The sequence below is a fragment of the Podarcis erhardii genome (assembly GCF_964252035.2).
Source record: "Podarcis erhardii genome assembly, chromosome: 8".
In the NCBI taxonomy this organism is placed as follows: domain Eukaryota; kingdom Metazoa; phylum Chordata; class Lepidosauria; order Squamata; family Lacertidae; genus Podarcis; species Podarcis erhardii.
Genome location: NC_138499.1, coordinates 50,330,181 through 50,345,042, shown reverse-complemented (window position 1 = coordinate 50,345,042; position 14,862 = coordinate 50,330,181). Strand labels below are relative to the sequence as shown.

Sequence of the window (14,862 nt, the reverse complement as noted above, 5' to 3'; positions counted from 1 at the left end):
TACTTGTAGCAATCGAGCTGTTCTCTTTCTTGCATTGATTTCAAATGTCCCTCTCAAGACTATGGATGAGGGAGAAATTAAATTTACTTCACATTTTAATATAAATCTAGCTACTTTGCACTTCCTAAAACAATAGACAAGTGAAATAGTTGTCCTTTGAAATTTGCACAAATTTCCCAATTTTCCGATGCAATTCTCCAACAACAAAAATGCAAAAATATGTATAGTGGAGAGATGTATGCAAAAAGGAACATATTTGTGAAAATGATGTACAAAAATGCCTTGTGTTAGGCAAAAATGCATGCAAGAAAATTTAGAGAAATGTGAACTAAAATGTTGATCTCTAAGTTGGTGTCTAAGGTGCTACTGGAAGGAATTTTTTTTATTTTGTTTCGATTATGGCAGACCAACACGGCTACCTACCTGTAACTAAAATGTTGAGCAATTTTTGTGAGGACTTTAAAAAAAAGCGAACTGAAATGGGAGATCTGATCTTAAGACTAGAAAAATTAGAAACTGGATAATGACAGATTCATTATTGCTAGGCTCAGTTCTTTCCTGTTTGTTTCATTAGGTAGATGAATAGTTCATGCTTCAAAACATTCCATGTTTTTCATCACCTGCAGCAAGAAGTTTGGACTGTTCTTGGGAAATGGGATTTGGGTGAATATTTCTATAGCCTAACACCTTTACTGCTATGTATCTGTGAAAGTACAATTTTTAAAAATTCAAATAGGCATGGTTGTATGTTACATAATCATTTTTCAAGATGTCACACAATAAGATGAATCATCTTATTTTCACTAGAAAATAATTATTTATAAATTATGATGAACCAGGGTGTGAGTTCCAGAGGGCGCACCAGCAGGCTGGATGGGGGACTTTGCAAGGGGGAGAGCTGGCCTCCGCCATCCTGCGAGCTCACCTTGGAACTTTCTTCAGCACGGGAGGGTGTGGGTGAGCTCTGGAATATAACATTATAAAATGTTGAAGGAAGAGGCCAGGATCATCCCTGTGCAGGTAGCACTGAAGTGCCGCCCCTTATTTCTAAATAACATTTTAAGAATTGCCAGATGTGTTTGACTTTTGTCCCTGGAGAACAGCAGGTGGTTCTAGGTACTGACAAAGCATTCACATATGATTATGTCTTTGACCCATCTACTGAGCAAGAGAACCTGTGTTTCTCCCCTTATAATGGGCATCTTGGAAGGGTATAATGCCACGGTTTTGGCTTATGGTGAGGCAGGATCTGGGAAAACATACTCCATGGGAGTGGCTTACACAGCTGACAAAGAGAACGATCCCACTGTCAGAATCATCTCTCGGGCAATAAAGCTTCTCTTCCAAGAAATGAAAGAGTGGTCAGAGTGGCAGTCTTCCCTGAAAGTCTCTTATTTGGAGATCTACAATGACGACATCTTAGATCTCTTGGCACCATTGGAAAGGAAGAAACCTTCAATCAGCATCTGTGAAGATCCCAGGGGAGGCATCAAGGTTGAGGGGCTAACCGAGCACATGGTGAAGTCTGCTGAAGAGATCATCCAATGCCTGGAGCGGGGAAACAACTGCCAAACGGTGGCTTCCATGGCCATGAAACCCAGTCATCATGCTCTCACACCATCTTCACCATGACCATTGGACAGAAAAGCAAGAGTGATAAGAACACCATTTTGCATTCCAAGCTGCACTTCGTAGACCTTACTGGTTCAGAAAGGCAAAGCAATACAAAAGCAGAAGGTGTTAGACTGCGGGAAGGGATCAGCATCAACAAAACACTCCTCTGCCTACGGAACGTCATCTGCGCTCTTGGGGAGGAAACGAGGAAGGGCAATTTTGTCCCTTATAGAGACTGCAAGTTAACACGCCTTTTGCAAATTCCTTGGAAGGCAAAAGCATGTGTGAGCCCAACAGATTTGAACCTCAAATACACTTTGAATACTCTTCGCTATGCTGATAGGGTCAGAAAAATAAAGAACAAGTTGATAGTGAATATGGACCCTTGGGCAGCAGAGATTGCCAGGCTAAAGCAGCAGGTCCAACAGCTGCAGGTCTCACTGCTGCAGGTTTGCGGAGAGACCCTTCCAGTGTCTATTGGTGGTGAGCTCTCAGAAAACTTACAATCTCTGATGGAGAAACCAAGCTGTAACGTCACTGAAACAGCAGGCCAGATGACCCAGATACAAGAAATAATTGTGGAAGAAGATAGGAACACCGTAAGAGAGGTTTTGAAGGAGAACCAGGAGCTCTGCAAATAGCTCCAAACCCTCAGACAGAGATTAACATCTGTTCAGACTGCCAGTGGCCAGAAGGCCCCTGTACCAGACAGCCTGGAGTCCCCCTATGACTCCAATCAATCTAAGATCACAGATGAGGAAGACTCATCATCTGAGTTGGTGTGGGAGATAATCCTCAGAAAATCTAGTCGAAGGGAAGTTGGGGAAGAACAAGTAGATCTGAAGGACCCTGAAGATCCTACTTCAATAATCAGAGAAGAGACTTCTTCCAGAACACCACCTACAAGAGAGTCCCAGGCGTTGGAGCAAGAGGTCAGTACCCACAAGAGCACTTCAATTATACATGGGCTAAAGAAGACTGTTAAAAATCTTCTAAGTAGACATCAAAAATGAAGCCTGGCCTTTTAATCATTGATTGCTTATTTTATATAAAATTTTATGTATTTTTATAAATATTTTGTTATTTTTATACCTTGTTGAAATAAAAAACATTATTACAAAAAATTATACTGAACCTTAACGTCTTGGGGCGCCCCTGAGTGAGTCAACATCTCTGGACTCATTTTCTCATTTATAAAGTGGAAAGAATGCCAGCTGATGGAAAATATCTACCATTGCACTAAGAAGGTTTGCTCAGTTGCCACATGGGACAACAGTGGTATCAGAAAGTATAGATAACTTCAGGTGCTGACTCCCTGGGGCCATGGGTGCCTGAGCACCAACAAAATTCCCCATGAAGGGGCCAGGCAATTTCAATGCCAGGGCCATGTTTGCTACGTGGCACCCATGGCTCTGGGCACCCATGGTCGAAAGGGCCAAGCTAGCACTCCTGTCTCACGTCTAATTCTATGCCATTATGATACTGATGGCGGAAACTGATAGTGAAGTATCATGTCACCTCTACTATTAAATCTATGATTCTTGCCATATGCAAATTCCTAACTGTAGATGCAAAGAGCTCAACTTATTTAAGCACTGTGTATTTGATATCTTTTGATGCTTTTGAATTATGGTGCTGGAGGAGACTCTTGAGAGTCCCATGGACTGCAAGAAGATCAAATGTATCCATTCTTAAGGAAATCAGCCCTGAGTGCTCACTGGAAGGACAGATCGTGAAGCTGAGGCTCCAATATTTTGGCCACCTCATGAGAAGACTCCCTGGAAAAGACCCTGATGCTGGGAAAGATGGAGGGCACAAGGAGAAGGGGACGACAGAGGACGAGATGGTTGGACAGTGTTCTCGAAGCTACAAACATGAGTCTGACCAAACTGCGGGAGGTAGTGGAAGATAGGAGTGCCTGGCGTGCTCTGGTCCATGGGGTCACGAAGAGTCGGACACGACTAAACGACTAAACAACAACATTTGATATCTTTCTGTCCTGCCCTTTATCTAATGAGCATTGAGGAGGACTTATCTGCATAAGACCCTATAAGGTTCATTTTATGCAAACTGCTTCGAGATGTATTAATTAAATAATTAATTTTACTAAGTAATGTATACATCTTGCTAAATAAATATATCAAATGAACTTTACTTGACACTAGCCCTCCCACATCCAATGCGAAACTCTAATCACAATAGCACATTTCTCTTCAGAGTTTTTTTAGCCTCTATAGGGGTTGCATGCAAGCCAACTAGCTGGTCCTGAATACTCACGTGGTGTCGAAACTATATGAAACAAGCAAACAAACAATGTCTACTCTACCTCCAGTTTTGAAAGTAATGACAATCTGAAGCACTAATGGCGCTTCTTTTCTGCCCCCACCCGAATATACAACTGCAAGCATTGCTTACACACCAGCATCTTACCCCCTGCTTCCTCCTAGCACCCCTTTTATGGTGTGATTCCTCCCCCCTCCACTTTCATCTCCCAAGCCCCTTGTTTTATTTGCCAGATGTCAGATGCCACCAAAGGCTGGTAGCAAAACTCAAAATATCTGCTTTAAATGCGAAGGCTTAAAATGCACACATAAACATGGTCAGCACTACAGTTTATGGTGGGTTTTGTTTTTTATTAAATACAAAGATCTAGGCAGCAAAGTAAAATAAAAATAAGGAATTTGACCAGTAAAATAAATGCTTTCGCCAGAATGAGAGAGCCTGCATGGCAAATATTTAATTCATGGGTATGAATTATTTTTTAACCGAAAAAGGAGTGAAGGACCGAAATTCGTATGAACTTCCAGCTATGTGCTTACAAGGAGGGTTTCTTCACATTTAAAACATGTTGAGAGTTGAGATACTCTCTCTTTAGGCGAAAATGTATACACCCGCACCCACACTATTGTGTGAGAAATTGCAAATGTTTTAAGACAGGCATAGGCAAACTCGTCCCTCCAGATGTGTTGGGACTACAACTCCCATCACCCCTAGCTAACAGGACTAGTGGTCAGGGATGATGGGAATGGTAGTCTCAAAATATCTGGAGGGCCAAGTTTGCCTATGTCTGTTTTAAGAGGTCAAACAACAGAGGACCCTGGAGTTTTGTGACTGGAACTTCCAACTTATTTTTTATTTTGCAAAAGCAGGCCCCAGTTTGAACTGGGGCTTCAGCCGGGGGGGGGGGGGGACAACGACCGTTCATCCCTTGCAATGTGTTTCAAATCTAAATCCCTCCCCTCCCCTTAAAGCTGCTATTTGTTGCAATGGGTCAGAGAAACATACTTATGGGTACAGGCCCATAGCTGTTGGCTCTCATCTAGCTAATAGCAGCTTGGGGCAGAGGGAATTTAAATAGGGGAATCAGCACGTAGGCAAAAGGTTAGAACCCCTTGCTCTGCAATGTAGCCCTGAAAGGGAGTGGGAGGCAGAGGAAGAAAGCATGGTTGGTATTTTGTGAAAGGAAAAGAACATCAGAACTCCTGCATCATGTGCAGTTTGACCTTGTTGCCTCAGTTACAGGGGTTAGAAAGTCATAGTACACGCTGGCTTCTAAAAAAGGGCATCTTCACGTGTTTTCTACATGTACGTGAAGAACAGAGTTATGCATGAAGCAGCTCTAGTGTAATATAATTTGATAGTTTTTGTGAATAACATGAATCTAAAACACAGTCTTTCAGAAACTCAGCAACTTCCCCCACCCCACCCTGCATCTTTTAATGAATACGCTTCAAAGAGTGCTGGATCAGGAAATACCAACGCTCATAGGTAGAAGAACTATGTGGGTGGTTTGGGATTGATGCACCCATGCCTCTGGGGGAACAGATGTTGCCACTGATTCACTTTGCAAGCATGCAAGCTGAAGTCTACATCTGTGACAACTTACACAGAGTCAGTAAGAAACTGAGCAACTGCGAAATAAAAGACACAAAAGAAAAAGTCTGTCAAAATTCAAAAGGCAAGATATAGTTCAAAGCCTGAGAACAAAAACATTTGATGTTCTGGATTTCAAAAAAAGAATAAGAGATTGGCAAGAAGGTGTAAAATCATTGCTAATGAAGTCTATAAATCAGAATCTTGGTTATTAGAGTTTAGCAACTTGCCTTTTCACATATAGTGTGCAGTGGGGAAAGTACCTATCCCACAAGCAGGTCTTCCCTAGCTGTAGCCAGTCACTAAATTGCAAAGGGGGTAGAAGCAAGGACTTACCTATATCATGTGCAATGCATAGAAAATCAAAAGATTATCTTCTGTATATGGCAAATATTCTTTCTTTCTTTTTCTTAGCAACACCCCCCCCCCAAGAAAAAGCCCTACACCCTGGGATAAAACATAACCAAGCACTGAAATAATTGCTCAGAATAGGATGGTTTGTTGTGTTGATAGAAGTGAACACTAAGCAAAATTCAGTCATCAGATTATTCTCAGTATAGTACTGTCATAAGTTTGTAGGGTACCTGGATTCCCCTTCTAATTCTGATCCCTCCTTCTAATTCTGGGCTACCAGACATTGTTAAAATGTACGCCATGTTTTTTTTTTAAAAAAAAAGCTAGGCTGGCCTCCTGATGAAGTAATCGCCTGGAGAGAATCACAGAATTATAGAGTTGGAAGGGATTCCGTGGTCATGTAGTCCAACCGCCTGCAATGCAGGAATTTCAAGTAGATCATCCATGAAAGGCGGCCATCTAACCTCTGCTTAAAAGCCCACAAGGAAGGAGAGTCCACCACCAATTGTGGAAGTCTGTTCCACCGTCAAACAGCTCTTACCATCAGAAAAATGGGTCACTAAAAAGAGTACAAAGAAATGGGTATTGGCCCATTAAGAAGGCCATTAACAGACACTTTAGGCCACACAGAAAATGGGGGAAACCCCTCCCTTAAGTGAGGTAGAGACAGCAGATTGATTGTTGTTGTTTAGTCGTTTAGTCGTGTCCGACTCTTCGTGACCCCATGGACCAGAGCACATCAGGCACTCCTGTCTTCCACTGCCTCCCGCAGTTTGGTCAGACTCATGTTTGTAGCTTCGAGAACACTGTCCAACCATCTCGTCCTCTGTCGTCCCCTTCTCCTTGTGCCCTCCATCTTTCCCAGCATCAGGGTCTTTTCCAGGGAGTCTTCTCTTCTCATGAGGTGGCCAAAGTATTGGAGCCTCAGCTTCACGATCTGTCCTTCCAGTGAGCACTCAGGGGTAAGTTCCTTAAGAATGGATGAGTTTGATCTTCTTGCAGTCCATGTGACTCTCAAGAGTCTCCTCCAGCACCATAATTCAAAAGTATCAATTATTCGGCGATCAGCCTTCTTTATGGTCCAGAGACAGCAAATACAAAAGGCCATAGTTTCAGGAGGGAGGGGCAAAACTGCAGTGGGCAATGAGGTAGGTAGAAGGAAAAATAGCTGTGTTTTTGCAAGCAGTTTGGCAAGCAGGAAAGGGAGAAAACCAGAATGTGATGGCAGTTTTGGATCCAACCAGGAAGCCATGAGAAGAACAGGAAAGGTGTTGCTGTGCCTATGAGAGAAGCAAGAGGCCCTCTTGGAGTGTAATTCTAGGCATTCTTTCTCCCATCTAGACTCAGGTTGTATATATGTGTAAATAACCATATATCATACACTATTCTCCGCTGTGCCTCATTGTCCACAAGGCAACACAAACCCTGAAAAGTGCCCTGTGTACTCCTGAAATCTCACATTGCTTGGAGATTGGAGTGACGTGCAACAGTACTTAAAACAAGTTTTGATATATTAAAGATAGCAAGGAGCCATCCACATTCTTCAAGCTATCCTAGAACAGGCCTTCAAGCAACCTGGCCATCAGTTTCCAAACCTGTGAAGAGGAAGTAATTAAAGGGGAGAGTTGTTTTCTGAGGTAATTAATCTTCTCCCAAGTAAAGCAGGGATAGACAATGTAATGTCATCTAGCTGTTGCTGAACTACAACTCCCATAATCTCTGACCACTGGCCATGCCCTCCGGGGCTGATGGCTGTTAGTTAGTTCAACAACTTCTGGAGGGCACCATGTTGTCTACCCCTGATGTAAAGAGAGCCATTGTGATGTAGTGGTTAGAGTCAACTCAGAAGTAAATCCCACTGAGTTCAATTAAGGTTACTCTCAGGTAAGGGAATATAGAATCTCAGCTTGAAATAAAAGCATGGAGATGCTCTGCATCTCTAGAGTTAGCTGGACAAATATGTCAAGAACAAAAAACTTGCAATATGTTACTGATTGAACTGCCAGATCAATAATTTATCCATAGAGCTGGTGGAAACCAGACTTTTCCATACAACCAATGCAGTGTGCAAGACCATTCATGAACCCTTATAGATGGTCAGAAAATGGGCTTTCAGAAGGCAGTATAAGGCCCTAGTGATTGTGTTAATAGAACAGCACCATGTTTTATCCATGTGACAGATTTGTAAGGATCATATACCAAAAGCAGCATCCATTAAGCATATCTTAAGGATTTTACTTGTGGGTGTCATAGCTTTTACTTGTGAATCATCTGACATTTGTAGAATATTTGTATTGTAAATGTTTTCTTCAACTGCACAGAATTTCTGTTTAATATTAATGAAGTAGCAGAGGAGAATCAATTGTAAGGAGTGGTTCAAGTAGGCCAGGAAATATTTAAAGAAGTCAGATTCAAAGAGATAAGCAACATCAGGGGAGGGGTGTTTCCAACCAGCCCACGCTTTGCCCTTGGAAACCTAAGTTGCTGAGGGGAGAGGGCCTACGAATAACATCATGGGCAGGCTGCTGCTAGGACTAAGATGAAACTGTGAAGCTTCCTTGATATTTTTGCTATTGGATGCTGCATGTTTCTTGATATATTTATAGTATTGAAATGTGGTTTTTTGTATTATAGAGAGATAGATAGATAGAAGATAATTAGATTAGATATAGTTGTATTATGAATTTGTTTTTGTAGTATTTGCTTGAAATGAATCCGTTTCTTTGTTGTGAGCTGCTTTGACCATTGATTTTTGTGTGTGGAAAAGTGGCGTACATATTAAGTGAATGGATGAATAAGATTTGTGGCAAACAGAACAGGCAAGAAACATGTGATTGTCAGGAGGAGTTGATGCATAAAAAAAGCCAGTCACTTCATCCTGATGGATATGTATCAATGCAACAGAACATGCAGTGGCTCCCTTAAGTTACTTCAGGGTGCTATTTTGGATAAGTGTAGCCTGTTATGTTTTTTGCCAGCTGTGATACTATTATTACATCGCATTACAGCAGCTGTCCCCAGCCCTGTTCCAATTCAGTCAATCAATCAGTTTATTATTTGTACCCTGCTCATAGAACACTTACAGTAACTTCACAACAGTGCATATCAAAAAACAAACACAATAAAAACATTATAAAAATTAAACTAAAAGCAGTCATCTCAAACATTGAACCGGGCAGCAATAAACTTGAACATTACGTATTATCTGATGACATTGTATCACCATTGTCACCCCAAAGTTTCCAAAATACCAACAAAGGTTGCCAAAAGAATATCATGTAGTGCAAAGAGGCATACCCAGCCAGTTATAGCATTTTAGGTGTTATATTTGTTCTTCGGAGTCTGGGCAGGATGTCTCAATAAATGGCAAGCCACACTAGTTTGGGCCCAAGGGAGATGAAAGTTTGCTGACCTCCTCCTTTCTTGCCAGGAACCTGTGCTCGGAAGACCTAATAAGAGGAAGGGAAGAAGGTCCTTCAACAGGTTCCATTACAGGAGAAGATACGGTATGTGTGGAAGAAAAGATCTAGCTGATTTATTGAAGGACATTGTTGATACTACAGTATTGCAACTCACAGCAACACCTCTCTAGCCCTTTGCTGCATGATGGATAATATCTGCACTTCTCTGTCTCTCACTCCATTTCTGACCTTTCCTTCTCCCCTCTCTTATTTTGGAACAGCTACCCATGTCTCTGCAGGCCAATCTATTTACATTTTGGTCTCTATCTGAAGCTCAAGTAGGCCTATCAGTCACCTATCACCTTACCATCTCTTAAGTATCACCAGCCCTCCGCAGTGTCTCCAAAATACTTGCACATTGCTTCGTCTCATTTGGACGTTTTGTCCACGCCAAACCCTCTCTATGGATTCAACCAGGCAATTGCCTATCTCATTTGAACCCTGTTTATATCAGCCTTTCTATTTCTGTGATAAACCTTATAATCCAAGTTCCTAGGGTGCCCAAATTACTGCTGCAATGCACTGCAACTTTTGGTTGGACTTGAACACATATTCTTTCTGTACAGATGGGTAGTAATTGACACATATAGACTAGAGCCCCTAGTTCCACACAGTTTAGGTCCAGATGGCATGGTAACGGCTAAATGAGAAGAAGCAGCTTCAAATCTCCTCTTTACAGCTATACTAAAGGAGCATAGGGGAGGAGGAACATAAGACTTGAGGCTCACTGCAGCTTGCTCTCGTAACACTAAACCATGCTTCAGCATTACATCTAGACACATCCATTGCTAGGTATACTTAAACCACTGAAATTAGAAGTCTTAAAAAATTACTTTTTTATCACAACCTTCAATCCAAGGAGCTCAAGGTACTAGAAATGGTTTTAACAACCATCCATTTTATCCTCACAACAGCCCCAGACAATCTAGCTAGGTTTGGACTAAGGTTTGTGCATCCAGTCTTGTCAATTTATTTGCTCTCACAGCAAGCCATGGCCAGCCAATCTTATGGGCCAGGCTGGATTACATATGGATCTTGCCTAGGACTGCACAATGATTCCATGGTAAAAACATGCTATTCCTTATAGGCCACATTGGCTTTTAATAATAAAATAATAGAAATGATAGCAACTTTTAGTTCCCACAAAACAAATAGCTTCTGGACAAATGCAGTCTGAAAATGTTTTTGCCCCTTCTCATTTCAGTTATTCTTTTTTTAAATTAATTTCTGTGCAGAGAATTATGCTGGTGTATTTGCAGAATAATTGAGCTTCAGTGCTCCTGATTTCTAACCATTTCTTGCTGTTATTGTTCATATGCAGTCTTCTTACTTCTTTGTATTGTTCTCTTTTTTTAAAATAAATATACTGAAGTATCACACTGCAATCTCCAGTATTACATCTGGCTTTTCGGAAAACAATAGCACTTTGTTTTATGGTCTCATTCCTCTCTTTTGTTTATTTTCATACTTTACCACTGTCTTTTAAAATGTCAAAATGCAAATATGAGTGAGGAAAAAAGACAGTTAAATTATATCCACATGGACACTAACAAGCTGCTTCTAAAGTCTTAAACAGTTGTTTAACCACAATACAAAACATATGAAAAATAAGCCTAGCTTGCATTCACTTTGATGATTCAGACTCCAGTCCTCAAAGTTCTCTGCCTGGGCAAGTCTCATTCACTTCAAGAATAATACTGGCAACAATTTTTGACAACTAGGCTTCTCCTTTATGGAGAGATTTTACAGTAGAAAGTTTAGAAAAATATTTGTGCTTTTTATCCATATCCTATTTTAAATCCCCTGAAATCTCCTTCTACCCTATCTAAAAAAAAATTCAGAACAAATCACAGCATGTGTAGATTTGCCCCTAAAAATAGTGTTATCATTTTGTCCCAAAAGCCAAGGGAACTTTTTTTTTTTTAATGGAGGACAGAGTCTGAAGGAGCTGACTGAGCCAGCCTTCCTCAATCGGGAGCCCTCCAGATACTTCGGAATACAACTTCCATAATCTCTGGCCATTGGCCATGCTGTCTGAAGGTGATGAGAATCATAGCCCAACAACATCTGGAAGACACCTGGCTAGGGAAGGCGGCAAAGCCTAGCAGAAAGAGCTGCCAGAACTCTCCATTCTGCTGAAATAGTAAATGCAAGTCCAAAGCCATTTTTCATGTGGATATAAATGCAGCTCGGTTCTGGGCACATGTACATAGAATTCAGTTGCATTCATGCCTACCTGAAGGATTTCCATTGAACTTATTTCTAAATTCTGTTGAGTTCATGGAACTTACTCAAGTAAGAATGCAAAGGGCTGCAACCATTTCATGTTAAAAACAAAACACCTTTCTATGCTCGTAAAAAAACTAGTATGACAAGGAGATGTTTTACATGAGCAAGGAATTATTTTGCTTTTGTTTTGTTTTTTGCAAGGCAGCATACAACATGATTCCCATATCTAGATGTTGAAGTGGTGCACAATTCCAAGAGAGCTGAACTATACAATTTGTCTGAATGTGTTGCTATCATCTGAGAGCCAGTGGCGTGTGATGGTTAGAGACTAGGACCTGGGAGACCAGGGGTCACATCCCTGCTTGGCCATGAAGTTCACTGAGTGATCTTGGGCTAGTCACTCAGCCTAAACTACCTCACAGAGTTGTTGTGGGGATTAGCTGAGGAGAAGGAGAACCATGTAAGCCAATTTGTGCTCCTTAGAGAAAAAGATATAAATGCAATAAATAAATAAAATCAGGGAGATGGGCAAAATCCTTGAAGCTAGAGAACTAACATTTCATTGGAGTGATGGTAAAGCCATAGTCATCCTGCCTTCCAGATGAAGGCTAAGAAGGTTGTGACCTGACATCTGGGTACCACTACGCTCCTTATGTTTTCCATCTCCTGTCTGCACTGCAGCAGAACAGAAAGCAGGAGTTTCTTGGAAACTAAGGTGCAGAGGTTCAAGTGGAATAAAATGAGCACTGGCACCCCCAGGGCCCAGCATATTGCTCAGAAGATAATGAGACAATAAAAACTAATTACCTTTTGGAGGGATGTAGTAGGCTTCCTTGTGTGTCCATATGAGCACGCATACATGTATGTCCCTGGGTGCCCATGAGCATGCTTAGAGTCCCTGACATATACACAAAGGCCCACTGATTTCCCCAGAAGTGTCAAAAACCTAGTGCTAAATCTACAAGTCGGTGAGCATAGTATTTATTGTGAAATGTGAATACCTCTACTGAGCCATATGAAGTTATTCTGGAGTGTGGAAAACCACTGCTTCACTCCGAAGGATATTTATGTCTCGGAATGCAAATTTTCAACCCTGAGCTAACAGTTGTAGGGCTGTTTGCAGAAAAGGGCACAAGGATTTATTTTATGATAAGGTTGTATGGCTTGGGGTTTTTTGCTCAACATTTGCAACTTTGCAAGCTTTACCCCCAGGTTTCATTTACGGGATCAAATACCACAGGTGTTAAGGGAATAGTACTGGTATTATTTCAGGAGGGAGGGAAGGCTGCTCAAGTAAGCACTTTCACATCATTATTGCAGGAATTTAATATCTTAAGCTGGGCAGACAGGAGTTAAATAGCACCAAAAGATTAATAATACTAATTGCAACCTATTGGTCAGATAACCAGCAATCTTTTATGCCATGCACATTGTGTTGCTCACAAACATGGAACATGGATGCGACTTGTAGTTTAACAACATCTAGAGAGCCAAAACTTCCCCATGCCTGCTCTTCTGTTCCAGAATACATAGCTAAAAGAAGGAGTCCTCCCCTTCTTTTCTGCTGAAAAACAGAGGAAAAGCAAAAGGCTTTCCTGCATCTTGGGGAAAACTTTACATAAAGGTCCCTACCAGTATGGTATCTACAGGACAGAGGGTTATATTTGACAAAACACTCAGTGGTGCTTTGCATGAGCAGAACAACTTCTCCTTGGATAACTGGACTTTCCCCCATTCTCCCCTCCCCCCCACCCATGTGCAGCCTAAATCTGTTCTGGTGGTTTTTCCATGCCTCTGGATCAGATTTGGGATAACCAGGAGGCACACGGTGAGGATGAGAAGGATGGAAAGCCCCATTGAGCAACTGGAAGTTATTTGACTTGTGCATGTGTTTAGTCGAATACTACCCAGAAGGTAGGTTGAAGGAATCCCTCGCCACTCAATGCAGGACAAGCCCAAGACATTTTGGCATCTGAGGCAATCCACAAAATGGCATGTGCTCCCCAACAGGGAAGAAGGGGGTCAGTAAACATCTACATCAGGAACAAGGAGGGGGAATCAAATCAACCTTACCCAATGGCTGAAGTGTGAATCGAAGGCAGTTGTGGGGCCCACTCTGAATCATGCTGGACCAGTGCAGAGCTCAGGAGACCCCAGGGGGCACTCCTCACAATTTCCTCCCCTGAAGTAGGAGACCAGAGCCCCCTATTCACCGAGAGACCACTATGGAGGCAACATTGCACAGTGGTCTCTTGGCAAATGTTGTTGTTTAGTTGTCTTAGTCGTTTTCGACTCTCCGTGACCCCATGAACCAGAGCATGCCTTGGAAACTCTCACTTTCTTCTCAAAGCTTCTCCTTTTTTTATGTCCATGAAGTTTTCTTGGGAAAATACTGGAGTGGTTTGCCAGTTCCTTCTCCAGGTGCATCACATTTAGTCTAAACTCTCAGCTATGACCTGCCTGTCTTGGGTGGCCCTCCACAGCATAGCTCATAGCTTCTCTGAGTTATTCAAGCCCCTTCGCCACGACAAGGGGCTCTTGGCAAATAGAAGGCACTAAATGTCTTCTCCCACCTCTAGGGCATCGGGGAGGTGGCAAATTCAGCCTCTGAGGAGTGTTCCACAGTTGTCGCTCCAACTACAGCAGCAGCAAGCAGTGGGTGATGAATTCCTCGGAGACTGGATCTGCTGCCCCTGTGGATCCTGCTGCCCAAAGCGTTTACCTCACTTTGCCTCATGGGTGTCCCAGCTGTGCCCCGATGCATGCTAGAAACCCTAATTTTCTCACATGCACACCATACATTTAAAGCATTCCTTATCACTTTACAAGTCATGGTCCCTGTCGTCGTCCCCCCCCCCCCCGAATCCTGGGAATTGCAGTTTGTTAAGGTTGCTGACCTCACATATCTACAATTCCTAGCACCCTTAACAAACTACAACTCCCAAGATTCTCCATGGCTGTTAATGTGACATAACCAAGTTTTAACTGCATGGTGTGGGTATAGGCAGGGGTGTTTTTCGCCTCTTTTCTTGCCAGCCCCATAGCTGTTTATGGTTCAAATCCAACTGCTGAATGGCCAAGGGTGTGTTCACATTAACTATGCACTCTGGTTGATGCACAGGGTACCAACCATCTTGACAATATCTATTATAGCAAATATGTCATCATACATGTGAGGGTTTATATATGGAACAGTCATGGACATTTCAGTTCCAAACACTTCAGAAATAGACTGAAAATGGGTTTACATAGAAAAGTGTTAGGCAACCTTCATTTTGGCAAGTTAAGACAAGCACTCATTCACGCCACATGCATTTCTTTAATTCTCCAT

General features: G+C 42.0%; 1 protein-coding gene and 1 long non-coding RNA gene across 3 annotated transcripts in view; one reads left to right on the top strand and one right to left on the bottom strand.

Moving 5' to 3' along the window:
• LOC309348275 overlaps positions 1-14,862 on the bottom strand; it is a 158,372-nt gene that overhangs the window by 134,378 nt on the left and 9,132 nt on the right. The window lies entirely within an intron of this gene.
• Positions 985-2,255, top strand: LOC309349221 (chromosome-associated kinesin KIF4-like; the record flags this gene model as incomplete). The annotated part of the gene is given in 4 exon segments (XM_081874969.1): positions 985-1,057; positions 1,060-1,174; positions 1,176-1,591; positions 1,594-2,255. Coding segments are annotated over 4 exon segments (1,266 nt in total).